Here is a 27,952-nt window from a genome sequence, read left to right as displayed (position 1 = left end):
TGAAGTGAAAGTCGCTCAGTCGTGTCCAACTCTTTGCAACCCCATGGACTATACGGTACATGGAATTCTCCAGGCCAGACACTGGAGTGGGTAGCCTTTCCCTTCTCCAGGGGATCTTCCCAAAACAGGGATCGAACCCAGGTCTCCCGCATTAAAAGCGGATTCTTTTCCAGCTGAGCCACAAGGGAAGCCCAAATAGATGTACAGATTCAGTCTTCTAGAAAGAGGGTTAATATCTCTTTTCTTCATGAATCTTAGAAAATGTTTACAAAAAGAGTTGATTGTTTTAGAATTTGTGAGAAGTCAAAACTTGGAGGAATCGTTCTCTGATCCTTTTGGTTCTTATGCCATAGATCATGGGGTTCACCATGGGTGGAACAAGAACATAGATGTTAGCCACAAAGATGTGAATATGAGGAGCCACATGGTGTCCAAATCTATGCGTAAGGAAGGAGAAAAAGGCTGGAGTATAGGCCACCAGGATCACACACACGTGGGATCCACAAGTGCCCAGGGTCTTGAGCCGAGCAGCCTTGGATGGAAGACGGAAGACAGTGTAAAGGATGACAACGTAGGAACAGAGGATTAATATGAAATCTAAACCTCCAGTGAGGAAGGCAGCAGTTAGGCTGTATGTTCTGCAGATCCTGGTCTCTGCACAAGCCAGCTTGATCAGAGCCATAAATTCACAGTAGGTGTGAGGGATGACATTAGTTCTGCAGTAGGGAAGCCACCGAAGCATAAAGGGTTGAGGACTGTAAAGCACAGCTCCACGAAAGACAATAGCCAGCCCCAAGTTCTGGATGACTCTGTGTGTCAGGATAATGGAATGTCTCAGAGGATTGCAGATTGCCACATACCTGTCAAAGGCCATGGCCAAGATAAACCCTGAGGCCATGCTACATAGTGAGTGAATGAGAAATACTTGGACAAGGCAGGCTTCAAAATAGATCTCCCTGTCATGGAACCAAAAAATGCTGAGGATTTTGGGCATAGCAGTAGTGGAAAGGATCAAGTCAGCCACAGAGAGCATACAGAGGAAAAGTACATGGGCTCATGCAAGTTGGAGTCTGTTCTGATAATAAATAGAATGGAGAAATTTCCCAGGAGAGCACTTAAATAAGCAAGGCAGAAGGGCATTGATATCCAAGTGTGGATGGCCTCCATCCCTGGAATGCCAAGGAGAAGGAAGGTACTGGGATGAAAACTGGTGTTTGGCAGTGACATGATGAAAAATATGGGCTGTGTTCAGTTGTAGAATATGTGTATATTTTCAAATTCATATGACCATTTATTTACTGATGACTTCATTTATTAATTAATATAAATCTTGAGAATGTTTTATACTCTAAAAATAAAATGATAAATATGACCTAATTCCTAATTTCAGATTAACTTTCTAATAGGGGAGAAACTGATATAAACCAATGATTAATCTCCCATGTTATCAGTGCAGTAAAAGGTTTATGACAAACCATTTTATGAACAAAGAGGTAGAGATATTTTTTCTACTTCTGTGAGTCAGAGGATTCACAGATAAGATGTTTAGTCTTGCTTCTGAAGCACTCTGGACCTTTAAAAGAAAAATTATAACATGAGTAAATTCACAATCAGACAACTCTAACCTTAACTGTATGAGCCCTCTTAAAAATTAATTTGTTCAAGACTGTTTATGAAACGGGGCTTCCTTGGTGGCTCGGATGGTAAAGAATCCTCTTGTAATGCAGGAGACCTGGGTTTGATCCCTGGGTCAGGAAGATCTCCTGCAAAAGGAAATGGCAACCCAGTCCTGTATTCTTGTCTGGCAAATCCCATGGACAGAGGAGCCTGCTGGGCTCTAGTCCATGGGGTCACAAAGAGCTGGGCATGACTGAATGACTAATACTTTCATTTGTGAAATACAGTGTTCCCTCAGTATGCATGGAGGATTGGTGCCAGGACCCGCCATGGATACTAAAATCCTCAGATGCTCAAATCCCTTAGTCAGCCATCTGTATCCTCATGTGTGTCCATGAAACCAACCGTGGGTCATGTAGTAGTATTACATGTATTTATTGAAAAGAATCAGTGTGCAAGTGGACTTGTGCAGTTCAAACTCATATTCAAGTGTCAACTGTCCCTTTAAATGGCAGTGACATTGCAGAATGAAGAGAACATAAGACTCTGTCCTAAATTTCACTTGACTGTCCACTATGCCACAATTAGCATGCTTTGATGAATAATTTTAATTACACATATTCTAGACTCTTTTTCCATGGAATGAGAACTATAAAAGTGAAAGCAGAAAGTTCTAAATTAGGACACATTCTGCATCTGTCTCCTCAGATTATATTAAAATTAAGAGCCACCCTCCTCCTATGGAAGGTAACTATTTTGAACCAGGTAATAATCATCCTCTTTCAACCAATATCTCATTTCTCCTTCAAACATTGCCCTTTTTCTCCATCCTTTCCGTCTGATAAGTTCAAACTTCAGAGTTCTGGACGTATCAGAATTTAGCAATATATAGCTAAATTGTGTCGTGCTGACAAGTACCACTGTTAATTCTGAGGACAGTTTACAGATCAGCTATATAAGAGCAATAGTGGAAGCACATTGTACCCCTGGAGAGATATAAATCAAAACAAGGAAAAACAGCTGAAAATACAGGGAGTAGAGCCTGCAAAAATAATAAGTTCATATTTTATCACTCATATTCCAATATGACCAGAGAGCTAAGTAAGCAGATAAGTCTGCTTCTATTAGGAAATATATAGATGTATAACTTCTCATAATTGCACTGTTTGCCTAATTCAAATGTAAACCAGGAAGCTGAAAAGGACTAGAAGTCCTAACACCTAGGAGATGGCATGGAGGCAGAAATAAAAATATCTCTCAGTTTTGGAGTTGTCAACCACTGAGGATCTTTCTCATTTGAAATTGAATAAGAGAAAAGACAATAAGGGTAATCTAAAATTATTTGCTAATGAAGCTGTAAATTGTCTTAATATATATGGTTTAAGATTTACTTTGAATAATAGCTTTACTTCAGCAAATAAAAGGTTAGAAAGTAGATATTAGCATGTAAAGGGTAGGCAAAACTTATACATTATTGTACAATTAAATTTCCTCTTCAGAAAAGCTCTCCATTTAAAGAGTAAATCAAGTTCAGAGCAACACCCCCTTATGTATATAAAATATGAAAACATGCCATCTTGATGGCATAATTCCAATTCTAACATTTGTAATAAATTCCTGGACTGCCTTGTTTTTGTTATATAAATGATAAAATCAAATAACAAAACTTTGAATTAAGAACACGTGTATACCCGTGGCGGATTCATGTCAATGTATGGCAAAACCAAGACAATATTGTAAAGTAATTAGCCTCCAATTAAAATGAATAAATTTATGTTAAAAATAAATAAATAGAATTTTAAAATAACACCAGTAATAATTTTGAGAAAACAGGAGAAATTAAATGATGAGAAGGGATAAAAAAAATAAAAAGTGGGATATGGCCAACAAGTGAGAAATAAAAGTAAGAGCAGGCCCATACATACTTGCTTGAAATTTTTTTTTTTTCCTTTGTCCCATTGCCACTATAGGAACTGACTTTTCTTCAGTGGATCACAAAGCTCCTGCTTCTCACTTCAGCAATAATAATATATACTTAGACTTCATGTGCAAGTAGCATCCCTGTTGCAGAATCTGAGAACAAAATAATAGTTACACAATTTCCGTCCTCCCACGTACCTCTTTCTGTAGCACAGCCTCAATTTCTTCAGTCTTAGCTCCCAGATAAATATATTCAATAACATCGCTTATTCTTGAGTTTGTTGTACATACCAAATGTTGATGTGGGTATTTTGCCCTGGAGTTTGATTGAACAGGTCAAGGAGCAGTTACTGTTATGCATCCTCTTTTCAGTGGCATTACTTATCCTTAGAGAACCTCAACTGAATGCCATGCCTTTTGTAGAGCTATGATCAGATAGGAAGATTAAACTCTTGGAGAAAAGGAAAATCCTAGAAGAGAAGGATCTAGTGGTCAAGGAATATCAGCTTTGATACAAACCATGAATTTATAGAAATAAGGAGAGAGATGTAATAAAAAATATAACATCTTGTCAATTCAGTAAGGATGTTTATTTACAGAATATACTAATCATCACTCAATCATTTTCTCACCACCTACTATTAATTTTAATATCACTTTCATTGAATTTTAATATCACTCTGTTTTCTGATCCCTTTGGCCTTGATGAAAAACCCAGGGCCTCTTGCTCCACAATTCTCGTAATGAAGAAAGATGCTGAGGTGGTTGTATTATCCTTCACCCCACCTGTCCTGTATCATCAGAACAGGTTTGCCTTTATTCAAATCTACTTCTTCTCAACTAACCTCAATTATATTAATAGTTCTAGGATCACAGGCTCCCAGGAGCCAAGAAAGTGGCCCAGGTGTGCATGGGTTCCCTGTGGAGCCTAAGACATACCAGAGCTGAGCTTCTTGAGCAGGGGATAGAGTTATTCTCACATCACTGTCACAAGAGCCAGGAAGATAGAAATAAACATAATTTTTTCAATGGACTATGTCTCACTGTAAAAGTAATTTCATTAGGGATATATTGATGGTCACAAATACTTAAAGATATGCTTGTTTCACAAAATTCTTCCAAATTTTTGGCAACATTGGCTTTATGTAATAATTTATGACTTGTTTGAGTACAGGTGATTTCTAATTTCCTCTGAGAAAATATAATGGAACAGAGATCTTTCTTAAAAGAAATGATAGCGTTTTCATAATTGTAATTTTAATGGGCACAAAATATGTCATTGAATTTTGTTGCATAGTTTACTTAACCATTTTCCAATTCCTGAATATTTGTATTATTTTATTGTTTTACTAACTAGGAAAACTTATCAAGATTAATTCATGTAAGTATGATAGAAATAATAAAAAAATTCACAAAACCATGTGCATCTACTGCTCTGAACATTGCTGTGCAAAGAAATTTTATGATCTCTAGCTCCACTATCATACATACGGAAATTTTTCACATTCCTGAATTTATTCATTAAAACAACTATTTTATTCATCAAATAAACTCTTTTATATGTACTAGGACATAGTAGTATTCTAGAGACTAGAAATTTAATAAAACAGACAAGGTCCTTCATATTAGGAATATTTGGTGTAGTGGTTAAAATCAACAATAAACAAGGAAACATAATATTTCAGGAAATAAAATATTCTTTTCCAACATGAATTTGCTGTCTAGAAAGCTTAGAATTTTTATCTTGAGTTTGATAGCAGTTAATTTCTTTAACATTGAAGTTTTAAAAAAATCTATTTTCTTTTCTATACCATGTGTGTTTCCTTAATTCTAGTAATTGTTACTCATTTTTAAATTATTTTCTCCTCTCGTTTATTATTTACCTTCTTCTATCTTTCTTGATGTATGCATTTTTGGCTATTCTAGTTCACTCCTCCAACTATTCAAATTTTTCCATTTTCTGATGATTATTAATTAGTAATTTCATAATTATTTTATGATCTGTTACCTGACAGTTTTTAGGGGTGTGTGTTTGAAAGTAAAATTGTGTAATTTTATGTGCAGTTTCATAAATAGTGACTAGATCAGTTCTACTAATTGTCTTTTTTCTTCCCAAATACTCTTTAGAATCTTATCAGAATTAAGTTTCCTATTGCCGCCATAGTGAGTTACCACAGATTTAGTGGTTTAAAACAGCATAAACTTTTTATTTAATTCTGTATGTTAGAAATTCCACACATATGTCACTGGACTAAAGGTTTCATTCTTTCCCAGAGGTTTTAGGATAGAATCAATTATACTGACTTTCCAGCTTTTAGAGGCTGCTCCTATTCCTGGACTCAGAGTCTCCTTGCATCTTCAAGGCTGACAATGAATAATTAAGTTTTTTTCACCATGTATCACTAAAGCTGATTTCTCTGCTGCTTCCCACTGCCATTTTTAAGGACCCTTATGGTTACATTGGACCTGCCTAGATAAACTAGAGCATTCTCCATATTTTAAATTCAGGTCATTATTCAGTTCAGTTCAGTTCAGTTCAGTTCAGTCGCTCAGTCGTGTCCGACTCTCGGCGACCCCATGAATCACAGCACGCCAGGCCTCCCTGTCCATCACCAACTCCCGGAGTACACTCAAACTCATGTCCATAGAGTCGGTGATGCCATCCAGCCATCTCATTCTCGATCGTCCCCTTCTCCTCCCGCCCCCAACCTTTCCCAGCATCAGAGTCTTTTCCAGTGAGTCAACTCGTCGCATGAGGTGACATCAGTAATTTAAATACCCCTTTATCACATTAAGTAACATTAAGTTCCTAGGACCTGGATGTGGATATATTTAGGAAGCCACTATTCTCCCTGCTAAAGGAGTTGCTTTTATTATTTTTTAAAAGTGTGTCAATGTATGGCAAAACCAATATAATAATGTAAAATAATTAGCCTCCAATTAAAATAAATAAATTTTTTTAAAAAGTGTGTTTATGTTTTGTCTCAAGTACAGATTTTAAATATATATGTATATGTATTAATAAGTGATATATATAGTATAATATATATAATGTTACTTATATATTATATAAATATGTATATTACTAATATATTATTGTATAATAATATATATAATTGTAACTAGTTATGGGCTTCCCAGGGCGTGCTAGTGGTAAAGAACCTGCCTGCCAATGCAGGAGACTTAGGAGATCTGGGTTTGATCCCTGAGTTGGGAAGATCCCCTGGAGGAGGGCGTGGCAACCCACTCCATTATTCTTGCCTGGAGAATCCCATGGACAGAGGAGCCCAGTGGACTACAATCCATATATGTATTGATTAATAATTATAATATATAGCTAATTATATATATAATTGTAACTAATAACCCTGGGTTGGGATGATCCACTGGAGAAGGAAATGGCAATCCACTCCAGTGCTATTGCTGGAAAATCCCATGGACAGAGGACCCTGGTAGGTAAGCCCATGGGGTCGCAAAGAGTTGGCACGACTGAGTGACTTCACCTATGAATTTATGTATATTTTTATGTGTTTTGTTTCCAAAAAAAAAGGATTCAAATATATGTTTATTTTAGTATCCATTTGACAAAAAATTACTAGTAAACATATTTATACCACTAAAGTTTTTAAGAAATTAGAGTTAAGCGGAGAGTCGGACACGACTGAGCGACTGAACTGAACTGAACTGAATGATACCTAATGCTAATGGCAAGCCACTCCAGTACTCTTGCCTAGAAAATCCCATGGACGGAGAGCCTGGTAGGCTGCAGTCCATGGGGTCACTAAGTCGGACACAACTGAGCGACTTCACTTTCACTTTTCACTTTCACGCATTGGAGAAGGAAATGGCAACCCACTCCAGTGTTCTTGCCTGGAGAATCCCAGGGACGGGGGAGCCTGGTGGGCTGCCGTCTATGGGTCGCACAGAGTCAGACACGACTGAAGAGACTTAGCAGCAGCAGCAGCAGCAGCTTGTGAAAAAGAACATTTTGTTTTCAATTATAATTATCTTTCTTCAGTTATACAATTTTCATTTGAAATTTAAACAATATTCCAATTTCTTCCTGAATATTTAAATCTTGCTTTTTATTTTCTTGAATATGTTTATTCACAGTTACTTTAAAGCCTATCTAAAAATTGTATGTTTATTCTCGTATTATTATTTTTTATATTAGTTTTATGTTACATATCTTTGTTTCCTTTTCTGCTGGTTATGCTACAGCCAAATATTTTCTGTAAAATTAAACTAGAAATAATTTAATCCTAGGATAATGTCATGTAATGTTACACAAGTTTACAAGATTTGTATACACTTCTGGCAGATGGTTATTGGCACGAATAGGTTACTGACACATATTTTATTATTTTTTTTGTTTTGTTTTTTTTGTTTATTTATTATTTTTTTTTAATTTATTTTTTTGGAGGCAAATTACCTTACATTAATATATTGGTTGGTTTTGCTATACATTGACATGAATCCGCCCCGGGTGTACATGTGTTCTCCCTCCCGAACCCCCCTCACACCTCCCTCCTCCCCATATCCTCCCTCCATGTCATCCCCGTGCACCAGCCCCAAGCATCCTGTATCATGCGTCGAACCTGGACTGGTCACTTATGATAATATACATGCTGCAATGCCGTTCTCCCCAATCATCCCACCTTCACCCTCTCCCACAGAGTCCCAAAGACTGTTCTATACATCTGTGTCTCTTTTGCAGTCTCGTATACAGGGTTCAGGTTACCATCTTTCTAAATTCCATATATATGCGTTAGTATACTGTATTGGTGTTTTTCTTTCTGGCTTACTTCACTCTGTATAATTGGCTCCAATTTCATCCACCTCATTAAAACTGATTCAAATGCATTCTTTTTGATGGCTGAAAAATACTCCATTGTGTATATGTACCAAAGCTTTCTTATCCATTCATCTGCAGATGGACATCGAGGTTGCTTCCATGTCCTGGCTATTATAAACAGTGCTGCAATGAACATTGGAGTACATGTGTCTCTTTCCATTCTGGTTTCCTCGGTGTGTATGCCCAGGAGGGCGATTGCTGGATCATATGGCAGTTCTATTTCCAGTTTTTTGAGGAATCTCCACACTGTTCTCCATAGTGGCTGTACTAGTTTGCATTCCCACCAACAGTGTAAGAGGGTTCCCTTTTCTCCTCACCCTCTCCAGCATTTATTGCTTGTAGACTTTTGGATAGCAGCCATTCTGACTGGTGTGAAATGGTATCTCATTGTGGTTTTGATTTGCATTTCTCTGATTATGAGGGATGTTGAGCATTTTTTCATGTGTTTGTTAGCCATCTGTATGTCTTCTTTGGAGAAATGTCTGTTTAGTTCTTTGGCCCATTTTTTGATTGGGTCATTTATTTTTCTGGAATTGAGCTGCAGGAGTTGCTTGTATATTTTGGAGATTAATCCTTTATCAGTTGCTTCATTTGCTATTATTTTCTCCCATTCTGCAGGCTGTCTTTTCACCTTGCTTAGAGTTTCTTTTGCTGTGCAGAAGCTTTTGATTTTAATTAGGTCCCATTTGTTTATTTTTGCTTTTATTTCCGATATTCTGGGAGGTGGGTCTTGGAGGATCCTGCTGTGATTTATGTCAGAGAGTGCTTTGCCTACGTTCTCCTCTAGGAGTTTTACAGTTTCTGGTCTTACATTTAGCTCTCTAATCCATTTTGAGTTTATTTTGGTGTATGGTATTAGGAAGAGTTCTAATTTCATTCTTTTACAAGTGGCTGACCAGTTTTCCCAGCACCACTTGTTAAAGAGACTGTCTTTTGTCCATTTTATATTCTTGCCTCCTTTGTCGAAGATAAGGTGTCCATAGGTGCGTGGGTTTATCTCTGGGCTTTCTATTTTGTTCCATTGATCTATATTTCTGTCTTTATGCCAGTACCATACTGTCTTGATGACTGTGGCTTTGTAGTAGAGCCTGAAGTCTGGCAGATTAATTCCTCCAGTTCCATTTTTCTTCTTCAAGATTGCTTTGACTATTCGAGGTTTTTTGTATTTCCATACAAATTGTGAGATTATTTGTTCTAGTTCTGTGAAAAATATCGTTGGTAGCTTGATAGGGATTGCATTGAATGTATAAATTACTTTGGGTAGTATACTCATTTTCACAATATTTATTCTTCCAATCCACGAACACGGTCTTTCTTTTTGTCTTTTGTCTTCTTCTTCTGGGACTCTTATGATTCGAATGTTGGGGCGTTTAATATTGTCCCATATGTCTCTAATATTGTCCTCATTTTTTTTTTATTCTTTTTTCTTTTTCCGACTCTGTTTCATTTATTTCTACAATTATATCTTCTAGCTCGCTTATCCTGTCTTCTGCCTCCGTTATTCTAGTGTTTGTGCCCTCGAGAGTGTTTCTGATCTCATGTATTGTATTATTCATAGTATATTGACTCTTTTTTATTTCCTCTAATTCCTTATTGAACATTTCTTCCATCTTCTCAATCCTTTTCTCCAGTTTATTTATCTGTAACTCCATTTTGCTTTCCAGATTTTGAATCATTTTCACAATTAAAATTCGAAATTCTTTATTGGGTAGATTCCCTATATCTTCCTCTTTTGTTTGTGTTGGTGGGCATTTATCCTGTTCCTTTACTTGTTGGGTATTTCTCTGTCTCTTCATCTTGCTTATATTACTGTGTTCGGGGTGGCCTTTCCGTCTTCTGACAGTTTGTGGAGTTCTCTTTATTATGTAGTTACCTCGTTGTGTGTGGGGTTGGATGGGTGACTTGTCAAGGTTCCCTTGTTAGGGAAGCTTGAGTAGATGTTCTGGTGGGTGGAGCTGGATTTCTTCTCTCTGGAGTGCAATGAAGTGTCCAGTAATGAGTCTGAGATGACCGTGGGTTTGGGGTGGCTTTGGGCAGCCTGTATATTGAAGTTCAGTGCTATTTTCCTGTGTTGCTGGATAGCTTGCGTAGTATGTCTTTCACTGAAACTTGTTGACCCTTGGGTGGTGCCTGGTTTCAGTGTATGTATGGAGGCCTTTGATGAGTACCTATCAATTAATGTTCTCTGGAACCGGAGATCTCTGGTGTTCTCAGGATTTGGCCTTAAGCCTCTGCCTCTGGTTTTCAGTCTTATTCTTGCAGGAGGCTCAAGGCTTCTCCCTCTTCTGTTTTCTGGTCTCCTCAGTGTCTAATTCCCATCCTGACACCAGGATGCGGTGGTGGACACTTTTTTTTTTTCCCCCCGGCTCTCCTATTCAGTCCTGCTGTAGGGAGGGAGGAACAGCTAACAAATATCCCTGGTGTCTGTGGGGAGTGCTCGCGGTGTCTCGGCTACACTGGGAATGCTCCCGCTCGAGGCATGTGTGCTTTCCCTGTTTATGCTGCTTAGGCTTTAGTTTGCTCTGCTGCAAGCTGTCCACGGGTGGCGCTGGGTTGCATCCACTTCCCAGGTCTGAGCGGCTCAGGTTCAGGTCCTCGGGTACTTGACAAAGGCGCAGACTTGGCTGGGCCTGCGTTTTGTGCCTTCCCCGGTCCTAGCCGCTTAGGTGACCAGGCGTTTGGCGAGCGCGGTCTCTGCGACTTATCGCCTTCCCGGTTCCTGCCGCTTGGTTTTCTGGGGGTACAACCGGCGCAGTTTCTCAGGCGGATATCGACTGTCCCGAACCCAAGAGGTCCTGGCCAGCAAGGAAGCCTACCTGCAGATTGGCACAGGAAGCCTCTCTGGGGCCGCAGCTGCCCCCGCCCTGGCGCTGGCTCCCCTCCCCACCAGCTTCGGAGGGGACTGGGGAAAGGGCGGCTGGCTCCGCTCAGCGCCCGGTTCTGTGGGCGGGGCTGTCTTGGGGCTTTTTCACAGGCTATTTCCAGCCCTCTCGCCCTTCAGCTGCAACCTCTGCTCTGGTATCCCAAGTTTGAGGCCTCAGTCTGCCCTGGGGCGCCCAAGCCCCGGTTCTCCCTCTAAGCACAGCCGCCGGTTCTCCCTCTAAGCACAGCCGCCAGTTCTCCCTCCAAGCGCACAGCTGTTCTCCCTCTAAGCGCAGCCGCCGGCTCTCCCTCCAAGCGCGGGCGCCAGCTCTCCCTCTAAGCGCCGCCGCTGGTTCTCCCTCTAAGCGCACAGCCGTTCTCCCTCTAAGCACTGCTGCCGGCGCCTCCCTTCCCCCGCCCCCCCCCCCCCCCCCCGCCTGCTAGTGAAGGGCACGGGCGTCTGTGCCGCTTCTCCGCTGAGAGTTTCCTCTGGGCACTTAGTCTGTGAGTTTTAATTATTTATGTCTTTTGTCTCCCAGTTATGCGGCCCTCTGAGGTTCCACTCGCCAGTGTTTCCAGGTGTTTGGAAACTTCTCTCTCTCTCTTTTTTTTTTTTTAAGCCTCACTTCCCAGGAGGGAGCTCCTTCCCTCCCTCTTTTGTCTCTCTTTTTTTCTTTTTATCTATTTCCTACCTCCTTTCGATGACTACGGGCTGCTTTTCTGAGTGTCTGATGTCCTCTGCCGGTATTCAGAAGTTTTTTTGTGGGATTTACTCAGCGTTCAAATGTTCTTTTGTTGATTTTGTTGGGGGGAAAGTGGCCGCCCCGTCCTATTACTCTGCCATCTTCCCGTCGACTACCCTGACACCTATTTTAGTACCTCTGAGAACATATCTATTTGTGATTCACTGGTCCATCTAGGGAAGATCCCATATAGGCCGGGTATAAGAAGCTGCCCAGTTCTAATATCAATTTTAGTTCTGTAGTCCCTTTATTTTATTGTGTAGTCTTACTATTCTTAGTACTTTTATTCCACCAAGGAGTTTTCAGTTGGAACCCTTCAACCTCCCATTGTGTATCTAAATTCAGCAGCCATCAGAGGTAGAGTCAGAGTTTCCTTGCATTTGTCCACTTGTGCCTCCTTTTCGCTTTCTTTGTTCCTGTGGAAATTCCTGCTGTCTCATCCTGAACAACATATCCCTTAGGCTCACAGGTCTTTACTCCTTAATGTACCATTAGTGGCTCTGATTCACTCAAGCTTTCAGGGACCCTATTTAACCAGGAAAAATGAAAAGCTTCTTTCATCACAGATGTTTAAGCTAGAAAAGTTCTATACCCCTTAGAAAACACTGTCTCCAACTTGAGCACTTTAAATATGGGCAAAAAACCAAAGCAGTGAAAATTGTTTAAATGATGAATAAACAGAAGTGGCCAACAGACAGGAATAAGTCTGTTATGGGGCAGAAGGGCAAAGCTGGAAGGCAAAACAGCTATCACTTTGTTGATAGAAAGACAGGTTACAGTGGCTCAGGGAAAGAAATCGGTTATGGGTAGTTGGAGATAGGGAATTTGAGTGAGGTGAAAAAATAATGAATTTTGTAGGAAAAAAATTGTAAAATGCAATGCAGTAATGTGAGATGAGATGTGTTTGGGTATTTTAGATAAGCAGAAGAGCATACTTGAATAGAGTCGTGTATACTAACGCATATATATGGAATTTAGAAAGATGCAAATGATAACCCTGTATACGAGACAACAAAAGAGACACAGATGTATAGAACAGTCTTTGGGACTCTGTGGGAGAGGGTGAGGGTGGGATGATTTGGGAGAATGGCATTGAAACATGTATGTTGTCATATGTGAAACGAATCACTAGTTCAGGGTCGATGCATGTTATAGGATGCTCAGGGCTGGCGTGCGGGGATGACCCAGAGGGAGGATAAAGGGAGGAGGGAGGTGGGAGGGGGGTTCAGGAGGGGGAACTTATGTAAACCCGGGGCGAATACATATCAATATATGGCAAAACCAACCAATATAATATTGTAAAATAATTTGCCTCCAATAAAAAATAAATTACTTAAAAAAAAAAGAAAGGGCCTTGGGTTATTTTATACAAAAAGAAAGAAGAAAAGAATGTAATTTGGGAATGAGAATGGAAATGAGGTCAAAACTAGCAAACTGTGTAAGAGGCAATCTAGGGGATTTGAGCATGAGAGCCCATAGATGGACTGAAAGGAGAGCCTGGGCAAAAATCTCATGTATAATCCACCTCCCTTTTTCCATACACAAGGAAGAAGGATCTTATAAGTAATGACAATGACTTCCCTTTTCTTCAGAGATAAGTAGGCAGCAATTAATACATTTTAAACACAGAAATGAACTGACTTGCCTGTGCCTTTAAGAATTCATGGCTCTAAGGAAAATTGATTTGAGGGAATGACATAAGAATGGAAGAAATGAGATTAGTTAAGTGGCTAATACAATAGAAGAGGAATACTGACAGAGGTAAGCAATAGAAGTGAATAAGTTCAAGTACTCTGGACCTTGAAATGAGAGGACATGGATTTTAATAATCAAGGACAAAGCCTAGTTTTTACATTTGATCAATTGTGTAGCATGAGTTACATTTACTAAGATGGAAATAGTAATGCTATTGCCAAGAGTTCCTTCTTGGCCATGTGATCTTTGTTCTGTCTTTTAGACATAAAACAGAGACATCTGATAGACTATTTGATATCACTCTGGAGATCAGTAGAGAGTTAAGGATAGAGATGTGTGGTGAAGTTACCAACGGATAGTTTTTAAAAGCAATTACTGAATAGAATATTTTAGGAAAAAGTGTAGCTATATATTAGAAATAAAAACAGAAGGAATACCTGGGGTACTTTTAGTATTTAGAAATCAGGCACTGGAGTAGGAACCAATGAAGTTTTAAAGAAATAAAATAGATCAATTAATAGGGTAGGAGGAAATAAAACTATCATGTTTACAAAAAATAATATATATGTAAAATATTTTCAGATGAGAACATAGTCAACAATTTCACATACTGCTGAGAATTATAATGAGAACAGGTACATTTTTTGAATTTGGTGACTAGGAATTATTGATTAATTTGAGTAGAACTGTTCCATTTGGGGAGGAAGTTGGGCAGGATGCTAGAGTAATGAGAGTGTATATTTTGTAGACCACAACAACTTCATAAGGTAGCATTCTTGTTGCAGTTCAGTTCAGTTCAGTCGGTCAGTCGTGTCTGACACTTGTGACCCCATGGCACGCCAGCTTCACTCTCCATCAACAACTCCTAGAGCTTGCTCAAACTCATGTCCATCAAGTTGGAGATGCCATTCAACCATTTCATCCTCTGCTGTCAACTTCTCCTGCTGCCTTCAGTCTTTCCCAGCATCAGGGTCTGTTCCATTGAGTCTGTTCTTTACATCAGGTGGCCAAAGTATTGGAGTTTCAGCTTCAGAATCAGTCTCCAATGAATATTCAGAACTGCTTTCCTTTAGGATGGACTGGTTGAATCTCTTTGCAGTCCAAGGGACTCTCAAGAGTCTTCTCCAGCACCACAGTTCAAAAGCATCAATTCTTTGGTGCTTAGTATTCTTTACAGTCTCACAGCCATATTGACTACTGGCAAAACCATAGCTTTGACTTAGACGGACCTTTGATGGCAAACTAATGTCTGTGCTTTTAAATATGCTATCTAGCTTCTTCTTTGTGAAAACACCAAATGGCGGATGACGCTCGGGAGGGCCTGGAGGCCCCGGGGGCCCCGAAATGGGAGGCCGCGGTGGCTGCCACAGAGGCTTCGGTAGTGGCGTCGCGGCCAGAGTCGAGGCCCGGGCAGAGGCCGTGGAGCTCGCGGAGGCAAGGCCGAGGACAAGGAGTGGCTCCCCATTACCAAGCTGGGCGGCCTGGTCAATGACATGAAGATCAAGTCTCTGGAGGAGATCTACCTTTTGTCTCTGCCCATCAGGGAGTCTGACTTTATTGATTTTTTCCTGGAAGCATCCCTCAAGGATGCGGTTTTGAAGATTATGCCTGTGCAAAAGCAGACCCGTGCTGGCCAGAGGATCAGGTTCAAGGCGTTTGTTGCCATCGGGGATTACAACGGACATGTCGGTCTGGGTGTCAAGTACTCCAAGGAAGTAGCCACTGCCACCCGTGGTGCCATCATCCTGACCAAACTATCCATTGTCCCCGTGCGAAGAGGCTACTGGGGGACAAGATCGGCAAGCCCCACACAGTTCCTTGCAAGGTGACTGGCTGCTGCGGCTCTGTGCTGTTGCGCCTCATCCCTGCGCCCAGAGGCACCGGCATCGTCTCCGCCCCTGTGCCCAAAAAGCCGCTGCTGATGGCCAGCATTGACGACTGCTACACCTCCTCCAGGGGCTGCACCGCCTCGTGGGCAACTTTGCCAAGGCCACTTTTGATGCCATTTCCAAGACCTACAGTTATCTCACCCCTGACCTCTGGAAAGAGACGGTGTTCACCAAGTCTCCATATCAGGAATTCACTGACCATCTTGTGAAGACCCACACCAGAGTCTCTGTGCAGAGGACGCAGGCCCCAGCTGTAGCCACCACATAATTTTATGTGGAATAATAAAGTGAATGAAAAAATGAAAAATAAAATAAATAAATAAATATGCTACCTAGGTTGGTCATAGTTTTTCTTCCAAGGAGCAAGTATCTTTTAATTTCATGGCTACAATCAGTGTCTGCAGTGATTTTGGAGCCCAAAAAAATAAAGTCTGACACTGTTTCCACGGTTTCCCCATCTATTTCCCACGAAGTGATGGGACCAGATGCCATGATCTTAGTTTTCTGAATGTTGATCTTCAAGCCAACTTTTTCACTCTCTTCTTTCACTTTCATCAAGAGGCTCTTTAGTACTTAAATTCTGCCATAGGGGTGGTATAATTTGTATATCTGAGGTTATTGATGTTTCTCCTGGCAATCTTGATTCCAGCTTGTGCTTCATTCAGCCTCGCATTTTGCTTGATGTACTCTGCACAAATTAAATAAGAAGGGTCACAATATCCAGCCTTGATGTACTCCTTTCCCAATTTGGAACCAGTTTGTTTTTCCATGTCCAGTTCTAACTTGCTTCTTGACCTGCATGAAGATTTCTCAGGAGGCAGGTAAGGTGGTCTGGTATTCCCATCTCTTTAAGAGTTTTCCACAGTTTGTGGTGATACACACAGTCAAAGGCTTTGGCATAGTCAACAAAGCAGAAGTAGATATTTTTCTGGAACTCTCTTGCTTTATTATGATCCAATGAATGTTGGCAATTTGATCTCTGGTTCCTCTGCCTTTTCTAAAACCAGCTTGAACATCTGGAACTTCACGGTTCACATACAGTTGAAGCCTGGCATGGAGAATTTTAAGCATTATTTTGCTAGCATGTGAGATGAGTGCAACTGTGTGGTAACTTGAACATTCTTTGTCATTGCCTTTCCTTGGGATTGGAATGAAAACTGACCTTTTCCAGTCCTGTGAACACTGCTGAGTTTTCCAAATTTGCTGGCATATTGAGTGTAGCACTTTTACAGCATCATCTTTCAGGATTTGAAGTAGAACGCAAAAGTAGGAAGTCAAGAAACACGTGGAGTAACAGGCAGATTTGGTCTTGGAGTGCAGAATGAAGCAGGACAAAGGCTAATAGAGTTCTGCCAAGAGAACACATTGGTCATAGCAAACACCCTCTTCCAACAACACAAGAGAAGACTCTACACATGGATATCACCAGATGGTTGACACTGAAATCAGATTGATTATATTCTTTGCAGCCAAAGATGGAGAAGCTCTATACAGTCAGTGAAAACAAGACTGGGTGCTGACTGTGGCTCAGATCATGAACTCCTTATTGCCAAATTCAGACTTAAATTGAAGAAAGTGGAGAAAACTACTAGTCCATTCAGGTATGACCTCAATCAAATCTCTTATGATTATACAGTGGAAGTGAGAAATAGATTTAAGGGACTAGATCTGATAGACAGAGTGCCTGATGAACTCTGGACGGAGGTTCGTGAAATTGTACAGGAGACAGGAATCAAGACCATCCCCAAGAAAAAGAAATGCAAAAAAGCCTTACAAATAGCTGTAAAAAGTAGGGAAGTGAAAAGCAAAGGAGAAAAGGAAAGATATACCCATTTGAATGCAGAGTTCCAAAGAATAACAAGGAGAGATAAGAAAGCCTTCCTTAGCGATCAATGCAAAGAAATAGAGGAAAACAATAGAAGGGGAAAGACTAGAGATCTCGTCAAGAAAATTAGAGCTACCAAGGGAACATTTCATGCAAAGATGGGCTCAATAAAGGACAGAAATGTATGGACCTAACAGAAGCAGAAGATATTAAGAGGTGGCAAGAAGACCCAGAACAACTGTACAGAAAAGATCTTCATGACTGGGTGTGATCACTTACCTAGAGCCAGACATCCTGGAATGTGCAGTCAAATGGGCCTTAGAAAGCATCAATATGACCAAAGCTAGTGGAGGTGATAGAATTCCAGTTGAGCTAGTTCAAATCCTGAGTGATGATGCTATGAAAGTGCTGCAGTCAATATGCCAGCAAATTTGGAAATGAATGCTAAATGAATGCTTAACGTAGAGAGGTCAGGGTCTGGGAAAATATTCTTACTTTACATCACAATCAAAAATAAAAGTAAATGATACAACTGAAAGTGAATAAAAATAAACTAACCTATGAAAATAATAGTAGAAAATGGAGGAGACTATATTATACACTTAGGGGAGGAAAGGGCAATCTATGAATCTTTCAAAATCCAGAATCAGCAGCCTAAAAGATTAACAGATAACAGTATAATAACCATAAATCATTGTAAGGATTAAACAGTAATGTATTAACATGATTCAAAGTAATTTCCAAATCTGTATGAATAATGCCCCTACAAAGCAAGCATTTAAAAAAAAAAACTAATATAAAAACATGACCTGCTATCTTCCCAATGTTGTATGTTTTTCTTCCTTTTAAGACATCATACTCTAGTGGTAGAAAAATGGCTTCTTGGAACAATGTCACAATAGGCACTAATTCGAGTATTGGACAGGCACCTTCATTCTACCTCTCTGGGATTCCTGGCTACGAGGATGTTCAACATTTTATTTCCATCCCCTTTTGTGTGTTCTATCTGATTGGAATAGTGGTCAACTGTATAGATCTTCACATCATCTACAATGACAAGAGTCTCCATGAGCCCATGTACTACTTCCTGGCCATGCTGACCCTTATGGACATGGGCATGTCCATCTCCACCCTGCCCACGGTACGAGAACCTTCTGGTTTGATTCTAAGGAGATTGAGATGAATACTTGTGTAGCCCAGATGTATTTTATTCACACTTTTTCTCTAATGGAGTCAGCTGTGCTCCTAGCCATGGCTTTTGACTGCTATCTTGCCATCTGCAATCCTTTGAGGTATTCCAGCAAACTTACCCCACAATGCACTGTCTACATAGGGGTCTTCATTGTAATCAGATAGATGCTCCGCTGTCCTCCGTGTTGTTCTTGTTTGTATCCCCACATTTTCTTTCTGTCACTCCCATGTTCTCTCCCACTCCTGCTTACATCAAGATGTCATCCAATTGGCCTGTTCTGACATCTCATTCAATGTTTTGTATGGCTTGTTTGTTGTGGCATACTTTTGAAGTGTAGATTCTCTAGGAATCTTTTTCTCTTAAGCTTTCATCCTCCGCTCTGTGTTGCGCATTGAATCCCGGGGAGGGAAACTCAAAGTCCTCAGTACATGTGTCTCCCATATTTGTGCTGTGCTCATTCTATATGTGCCAATGATAGGATTGTCCTTAGTGCATCGTTTTGCAAAACATTCCTCTCCCATTATTCATGTTACCATGGCAGATATTTACCTGTTAGTTCCACCAGTTCTCAGCCCAATTATTTATAGCATCAAGACAAAGCAGATTCGCCAAGGCTTCCTAGGGATATTATTATCCAAAAGGATAGGGCTTGCTCACACTTAGATTGTCTGATATTTCAAATTTTGCATCCATCACCTTCACTCTGAAGATTAACCTGTTAGAAATTCTTGGATACATTTGGTACATAATAATTCCGTGATAGTTCTCAAATTCCACACGTCCCTTCAAGAAAAACATTTCAGTTTCTATCATTATTTCCCAGCTTTAAAGCATCTTAAAACCCTTGTGTCAGGATAATTAGTAAGAGGGAATAATTTTATTCAAATATTTTATGGAGATATTTTCAAGTTTGAAGGGAAGTCCCGTTTTCTATGTTATAACTAAAATAAAGAAATTCACTAACAACTCAATGGTAAAAGATGTAATACACAGCAGAATTGATGTTGATAACTCATTACATTTTCTTTCCATTGTGTCAAAGTAGACTTCACACTCCACATTTTGAGTCAGGTTGTAAGCAAGTGGATGTTTAAATTTAGAGATGAAATAAATGTAACCATTGCATTTCTTTATTTCCTTTACTTCTATTGAAATGATTGTCGGAAAAAAATCTGGGCAATGAATAAAGTTAGTTTTCTTCAATGGAGAAAATTAGAAGAGAAATCCCAACTTCACAATAGAGGGACTCCATATTCATGAAATGTAGTGAAAACATCAAAATCCCTTGATCAGTGTACACTCCTGTTAGGTGTACTATCTCATGTACAAAACTTTAAACAAAAATAGAGCAAGAGAGAACCCTTCCCCCCATCACGATAAACTGTAATCGTCCAAGGATCTTGTTGTCTTACACAATTCCCTAGGAAATAAGAGGAAACGCGTTTTCAACACCCAAGATTAAAGTATGTATTCTAATGGGAGAATAGAAATATATCTAAGGTAGTTAGAAAGAGGGCTCAAAGGTAAAACATTTGTTTTGTATAAATACTATTTTAAATCACCCTCAAAGACTCCCCCTTGGTTAAATAAAGGGAAGCTGAAAGACATAATAAACATTTTTTTCAGGATTATGGCTAGATACTCTGAAAAGAAAGAATACATAATATAATTTTAAATATTAAAACTATTAGGAATCATAGTTTTAAAAATTCATTTAGAAAGTAAACCAGCCTAGGGAACAGAATAAAAATAAAAATAGAGAACAAACTCTGCAGTTCCAAGTGAATTGAAAACAGAAAGAGAAAAAAAAATCTGTGAAAATTATGTTAGCATTAAATCAGATATGAATGTAGATTTTATAGCAAAGGGATCCACTGAACTGTGTTCAACTGTGTTAAAAAAAAAACTAAATATGCAAAGATTTACCTGAAGCTTTCTCTCTTACACTTGAGCAACTGACATTTCTGAGGTGAATCCCCCATTCTGGGAGAAAAAAGACTTTTTCATTTGATTAACCAAAAAATGAACATCAGGCTTTCTGTAAAAATGGGGAAAAATTATACATATTAGAACTTCAACATACATTAAGTTGGCCAATAGTGATAGTGATGGTGATAAATACAAATAGATAGGAAGTAACAGAGGTTTACATATGTGTATGAGGTCAACACCTCTCCTTTGTCTTAGTTAAGGTTCTGTCAGGAAAAAATAAAATTGTTCTCAAACTGGGTAATATGAAGACTTTGATACAGGCTTCAGGGGTCATTGAAAATATGTGGACAAGATTTGGTGAAACCAAGAAGAAATATTTTTATACATATTTTATAAATAAATCATTGACATATATAGTACTACAGAAGGAATTTGATGCCAGCGTTAGTCCTGAAGTGGCAAGGGAACAAAACTTTTTACCAGATCATAGGAAGGACAGCATGTAGAGAAGGACACCCAGCACGAGCTTTCTCTTTCTGTAGAAAGATGCAGCCACCATGAGGAAGCCACATGGAGGGTTGTTGGGGAGTCCTGGGGATAAACATTCCAACTTTACATTCTGGATTCTTGCTTCCTGCATTTCCATTAGCGATCAAGTCAAACCAGAAGTCAGAGAGCAAAGGGACCTGTTGATTCAGCTCACTGTGGTCAAGACAGAGCAGAGCAGATCTGGAAAACAGCCTAAGGATGCCCTTCTGAAAGCAGTCTGCCTTTCATATTTGTATCTGCTCTCAACTATGAACGTATAATTCAAGCTTTGTGGTCTCGGTAGTGCTCTATTTATAGCTGTAAATGTGAATATTTGTAAACCATTTTCTTACCATTAAAGTAAATTATCCAAAATGATCTTGGTTGTCAAAGAATTTAGAGATGAAATTGCTTTTTTTAAAAATGTGTTCCTATTTTTTTACATGAGAAATATACAGACATATAGTAAAGGAGAATGGTTTCACTGACTAATAACAATCCTCTAAATCTGAGATCTTTGAACATATCCAACTTGGATGATGTCAAAGTGATTTAAATTGTGCTCAGTTGCTCAGTTGTGTCTGACTGTTTGCAACTCCATGAGCTCTAGCCCCCCAGGCTCCTGTGTCCTTTGGATTTTCCAGACAATAATACTGTAGTGGGTTGCCTTTTCCTTCTCCAATGATTTAAGATAATATTACAAAAAGTTAAGTGTAAGGAAATTTCTGAGGCATCCCATGCCAGTGGAGGAAGTAAGTTCAAATCATTTCTCTGGTAATTTCACAACAAGATATGGGAAGATGGAAGTGTGAAGGTTTTTCTAGCATTGGGATATAAATAGCCTCTTATTTTCATGGACGGTTATTGGATGGTGAATTTATTTTAATAACTGAGTAAATATTATTTATGAGAACTATTACTTCTGTTGTAGTAATTACTTGTATTTTTCAACTCCCAAAAAAGCTGATTGTCAATGAATATCTTAAATATAACAGTACAGGAAGATTAGCAAGCTATGACATGTATAATCTGCAATATCTTATTTGAGTGAATCGATGATAGATTTGTTAAGATTTAAATTAATATTACAAGGTTCAAAGCCAGAGTCAAAAAAGATTAACAGTAAAAAACATTTTTAAAAGAAATTCCTGTACTAAACAGTTAGAAATCAATATTTTTTAAGACAGGTTTTTTCACCCTGAGAGGAGATTTCTTATCATTCAGTAGTCTACATGCCAACTCTGCTGCTGCTGCTGCTGCTAAGTCACTTCAGTCGTGTCCGACTCTGTGTAACCCCATAGACGGAAGCCCACCAGGCTCCCCCGTCCCTGGGATTCTCCAGGCAAGAACACTGAAGTGGGTTGCCATTCCCTTCTCCAATGTGTGAAAGTGAAAACTGAAAGTGAAGTCGCTCAGTCATGTCTGACCCTTAGTGACCCCACGGACTGCAGCCTACCAGGCTCCTCCATCCATGGGATTTTCTAGGCAAGAGTACTGGAGTGGCTTGCCATTGCCTTCTCCGGCCAACTCTGCTACATAGCTTAATCACCAGTAGACATTTAGAAGTCAAAATCATTGACAGACATATGGCCTTCATTCATTGAATGAAAGCCTCTATACATAATCAAATCAAATTTATACAGTCTCTTTCATCAGCAAAAACTCTATGGCACAGAGAATCACACTTGGCATTATTGCTTATGATCTTTATTATTTTTTTTCTTTTTTTAAAAAAATTATTTATTTTAATTGGAGGCTAATTACTTTACATTATTGTATTGGTTTTGCCATACGTTGACATGAATCTGCCCTGGGTGTACATGTGTTCCCCATCTTGAACCCCCCTCCCACCTCTCTCCCCACCCCATCCCTTTGGTTCATCCCAGTACACCAGCCCTGAGCATCCTGTATCATGCATCGAACATGGACTGGCGATTCGTTTCACATATGATAATATACATGTTTCAATGGCATTCGGTCTTTAAAATGGGTTTCTTATTTTCAGTGTGGTTTTAAGGTTACAGCAAATTTGAGTGAAAGCTACAGAGATTTCCCATATACTCCTTATTACAATAGTTTTGAAGGAAGCAATTCACGCAAGTAAGTTTCGTTTTTATCTAGTATGTGGTAACAGTACCAACTTAGAGCCATTCGCACCTGTATGTCCTGAATAAGTTGTTCTCATTGGCTACACCATAGCTAACAGCCTTTACTACTCTACCATATTCTGGATACAAGTTGGTATTTCATCTCATGTTTCACTACTTACTTTGTTCCAGACATTGAAGTGATAAATACTTGAGACTCTCTGTAGCCTTTTTGCCTTTGAATTTCCAAACTACAGTATCTGGAATGGTAAAGGGAGGGTTTGGGGAAGGGCTGTAAACTGAAAGAGTGACAGTGACAGCATTACAGGCACAGTCTTGCCTTTCTCACGGTAACTCATATCTCTAAGGATTAGAGGAAGACTTATTAACTCGTGCATCTTTCTTTGAGAATCAAAACAATCTCTCATGTGAAGAGGAACTATTCTTCCAAGTAGGTAAGGACTGGGAAAAGTGAGAGTGGGAAGTAATAGAAAAACACAAAGTGGGGCCTGAGAGACAAGAGGGAGAAGGGCAGACACCCAAAGTGTGAGAAGAAACACCAAGGGAATGGTTCAAGAAGGAAAAGTTTCTTAGTTTATTAGAGGATATCCTTTCTCCAGATATCTTTATTATCCATTCCCTGTGCAAAACATTCAAGCCAGACTCAGAGTTTTCAGATAGGACTTGCCTAGTATACCCTAGACTTGCATGACACATTGCTTACACAGGGTGAAGGACTATTATCAGACATAAAGAGGAATTCCAGAATATGGGTGGGATTACACCAGATAACCTTTGAGGTCCCTTCTAATTCTAATTACCAGTGATTTTTAATATGAAATTAATTATGGTCTAAATTCACATTAAGACTTTCAGATTTCTAAGTTTATAAACTTAACTCCACAAACTCCATCCTCCTTCTCTGGAGATGTGGAAGATACCACAGGGCAATGTGAATGCATTTAAAATTGTAAGATCAGGAACAATAGGAATTGGATTAGCAAAATGAACAGGTGCTACCTAAAGGGGGTTGTGAAATAACAGACCAGATTCTAGTGAATATGGACTATAATGAATATTTATGTCGTGGTAACTTCAGAATGCTAATATGACTTCTTAAATTCCTAGTTCACTGAAGTCCCAAAGATCTCATGCTTACTCTTGATGAGCCTTCTCATTCTATCCTGGACTCTGCTTTCTTTGTTGCTTTTTCCAAATCTGACACTGAATAAAATGAGAAGTGAATATCAGAGGAGTTTCTGGATAGAAAAAAAAAATATTAAGAAGCAATTTATATCTCTGGCTATACTGAAATTTACTGGATGAAAAGGAAATGAAACTGATACAATTCACTTTCTACTTCTCAGGCTACCTAGGTCACTTGTGAGATGCCTGTTTATATGTTTTCTTCTAAAGGAGGATACTTCATACTCTCCCCATATATTCCTCCTCCCATTATACTTTAAACAATTCTTGCTGGTGTTACTGTTGTCATCATCATTGTTGTCATTATCAACATCATCCAAAAGGCTCTTTGCTAAGTATTTTACACACAATATATCCTTTACCTTAGCACATCCTTTCAAATTGTTACTTTCTTCAGTTCAGAGAGGAGGCAACTTTGGTACAGCGAGAAGAAAAAGTGACATGGTCAAAATTAAACTGAGCAAAACATTGAAACCAGAATACAGCTTAGGTTAAAGTGATTGCAGAAGGAGAGAAACAGATTCTAAATAAGGAAGATGTTGAATAACTGTCTCCTTAAATCTCGGTGAAGTGTCAGTAAGATGACAAAAGACATACTCTAGATCGTGTATCTTTCCAGTTTTCAATGAAACTTCATGTTTACTTCTTTTTGATGATTCAAAGAAACCTTCTGAAATCAAAAAAGTATCTAAATCAAGTGGGCAGTGAAAGGAAAACCAGATTTCTAAATTTGGATTATGGTGTAGAAATTAGAAAAGAACAGAAGAAGGGATAATATTGGAAAATCTGGGCATTAAAGGTAATAATAATGCAGGTGTAGACAGGAAGATGAAGTAGATAGGAATTTGGCGAGTTAAACTGCATGGCTATAAGAGGTATCAGTTCATACTATGTGTGTGTAGAACTTAATTGTAATAAGAGTTTAAAAACCTGAATTTGTTTCTGTAATATACATATTTGGTGTCTTGATTATAAATCTTTCAGTTCCTAGAAAGTTATTAAAAATACAAGGCAAGAATCTTTTGCAATCAGGGTTTATTTACATGTAACTAGAGGGGACTGCTGGAGAAGGAAATGGCAACCCACTCCAGTGTTCTTGCCTGGAGAATCCCAGGGACGGGGGAGCCTGGTGGGCTGCCGTCTATGGGGTTGCACAGAGTCAGCCACGACTGAAGCGAATTAGCAGCAGCAGCAGCAGCAGCAGAAGGGACTGCAGTCTTTCCAGATGACTCAGTGGTAGAGCATCCTCGTACCAGTGCAGGAGACATGGGTTCAGTCCCTAGGTCAGGAAAATCCCCTGAAGGGAAACATGGCAACCCATTCCGGTATTCTTGCCTGGAAAATCCCATGGACAGAGCCTGGTATGCTACAGTCCATGAGGTCACAAAAGAGTTGGCCATGACTTAGCAACTAAAATAACAACAGCAACAGGAGACTGGGAGGATTTGATCTCCCAAAAGCCAAAGTAGACTTTCCAAGATAGCATGATGACAATTTATTAATTTACAGTTAGAGGCAATCTGTCCCATGGATTAGAATTTTGGTAAGCATGGATGCCTGTCAAAAGAAGGGCAAGTGGTGGCTCATCTTCTTACCTCAGAGGTATTGCTATTGACTACAGAAGAAGTACTGGAATCTAACAGGTGAAAATATATTAACTCATTCATCCAAGTAGAAAATATTTAGTGTCACGATTAGACACAGTAGGCTTTTTTTTGGTCATTCAATCTTTTTGTTATTTTGTTTTCTCTTGATTTTGCTTTGAATCACGAGTTTCTACTCGATCTTTCCCCAACCCTTATATATCTATTATTTTGTGTTTTTCTGCAGATAGAGCCTCTAAATAATAAATCAGCTCCTAAACATAATAGGAAGAAGGTTTTGAATCTTTAAATATAGAGTCAGTCAATTGTACTTTGCTTATATTACATAGAAAAATTACATAGTTATAATTTTTAAAAATCATACATTCTTCTGTCTATCTTAACTTATATTTAGCTCTTGGGGATACTAGCCTGAGACTAAATTGATATTAGAGTTGATTTTCACTGGGTACCAACCCTGTGGCATCACTTATATAGCCAGAGATAGATTAGTAAGAGCACAAACTATGCTGATCAATACTTACCTGAATTCTATCATATGCCTTGCATGGTGTTCTAGTATTCCTGAAAAATCTATCAAGCTAAGACAGGAAAGACATTTCATATAGGTCACTGCCAAAGGGTTTTTTTTTTTTTTTAAGAAAAAGTGCTAATGTATGACCAGTGACTCTGGTTGAGGATCTTTCTGAAGAAAAGTATGAAATTAAAGACACGGTCTAGAATGGGTTTCGTGTGTACTGTTCTGGGTAGTGTCTTTAGAAGGGGATTACCCATATTCATAGAACATGATAATACATTTGATTTGAGAAGAAGAGGGGAAGATCCTTGTGGTTATAAAAGTGGATGTTTTACTTAACTGACAATACTCAGTGAAGAAATTAAGAAAGACAAAGCAAAACTGAGAGGGTTAATTTAGGAAAGATTATAGGACACTCTGAAGTTTTGTTTTGATTTTGTGACACAGGTGCTGATCTTCTCATTTGTTCCCCTTCTGGAGTGTGATTGTGAATCTGGATTGTGGTTTAACAGTAAGCCCTATGGCAACTGCAAACTCCAGCAATATCCTGTCCTCCACCTTCTATCTCACAGGTATCCCTGGATATGAGGAATTTCACCACTGGATTTCCATCCCATTCTGTCTCCTCTACCTTGTTGGAATCATGGGTAACTGTACTATCCTACATATTGTCCGGACAGACCCCAGGCTCCATGAGCCCATGTACTACTTCTTGGCCATGCTTTCTCTCACTGACATGGGCATGTCCTTGCCCACAATGACATCACTCTTCAGGGTGCTGTGGTCCATTTCCAGGGAGATCCAGTTCAATACCTGTGTGGTGCAAATGTTTTTCATTCACACTTTCTCCTTCACTGAATCATCTGTGCTCTTGGCCATGGCCCTTGACCGATATGTGGCCATTTGCCACCCACTAAGATATGCCACCATTCTCACTCCTACACTTATCACTAAAATTGGAATTGCAGCCCTGCTTAGAAGTGCTGTTCCTGTGATTCCACTTCTGGCCCGGTTGGCCTTCTTTCCTTTCTGCCATTCTCACACCCTTTCTCATTCTTACTGTCTGCACCAGGACGTGATCCGCCTTGCTTGTGCTGACACTAAGTTTAATGTTATCTATGGGTTAGTTCTGATCACTTTGCTATGGGGAATGGACTCTCTGGGTATTTTTGTGTCTTATGTTTTCATCCTTCACTCAGTATTAAAAATTTCTTCTCAGGAGGGGAGATTTAAGGCCCTCAACACATGTGCATCCCACATCTGTGCTGTACTTATTCTTTATGTGCCTATGATTGGGCTCTCTATTGTCCATCGTTTTGCCAAACACTCATCCCCTCTCATCCACATCTTCATGGCTCATATTTACCTGCTAGTTCCACCTGTGCTCAACCCAATCATCTATAGTGTGAAGACAAAGCAGATCCGCCAAGGAGTTCTCCGCCTTCTTTTCCCCCTAAAACTCAATTCTTCTGTGATGTAG

The 27,952-nt window shown here is 39.3% G+C and overlaps 1 protein-coding gene and 3 pseudogenes across 1 annotated transcript; 3 read left to right on the top strand and 1 right to left on the bottom strand.

Annotated features, from left to right (window-relative positions):
* Positions 1-286: 286 nt before the first annotated feature.
* LOC148775606 (olfactory receptor 52D1-like) lies at positions 287-1,227 on the bottom strand (annotated as a pseudogene).
* A 13,762-nt stretch (positions 1,228-14,989) lies between these two features.
* On the top strand, positions 14,990-15,872 carry LOC148775605 (small ribosomal subunit protein uS5 pseudogene; annotated as a pseudogene).
* A 2,298-nt stretch (positions 15,873-18,170) lies between these two features.
* Positions 18,171-19,261, top strand: LOC148775604 (olfactory receptor 51G1-like; annotated as a pseudogene).
* Positions 19,262-26,992: 7,731 nt separating this feature from the next.
* Positions 26,993-27,952, top strand: LOC148775603 (olfactory receptor 51G2-like). Its single transcript, XM_088843476.1, has one exon. The coding sequence runs from the start codon at positions 26,993-26,995 to the stop codon at positions 27,950-27,952; it is 960 nt and encodes a 319-aa protein (XP_088699602.1).

The sequence above is a fragment of the Moschus berezovskii genome, chromosome 14, assembly GCF_049115385.1.
Source record: "Moschus berezovskii isolate FMDL1 chromosome 14, NW_MosBer_1.0, whole genome shotgun sequence".
Taxonomy (NCBI): Eukaryota; Metazoa; Chordata; class Mammalia; order Artiodactyla; family Moschidae; genus Moschus; species Moschus berezovskii.
Note: the sequence above shows the minus strand (reverse complement) of the source record. Positions and strands in the feature narration are given on the sequence as shown.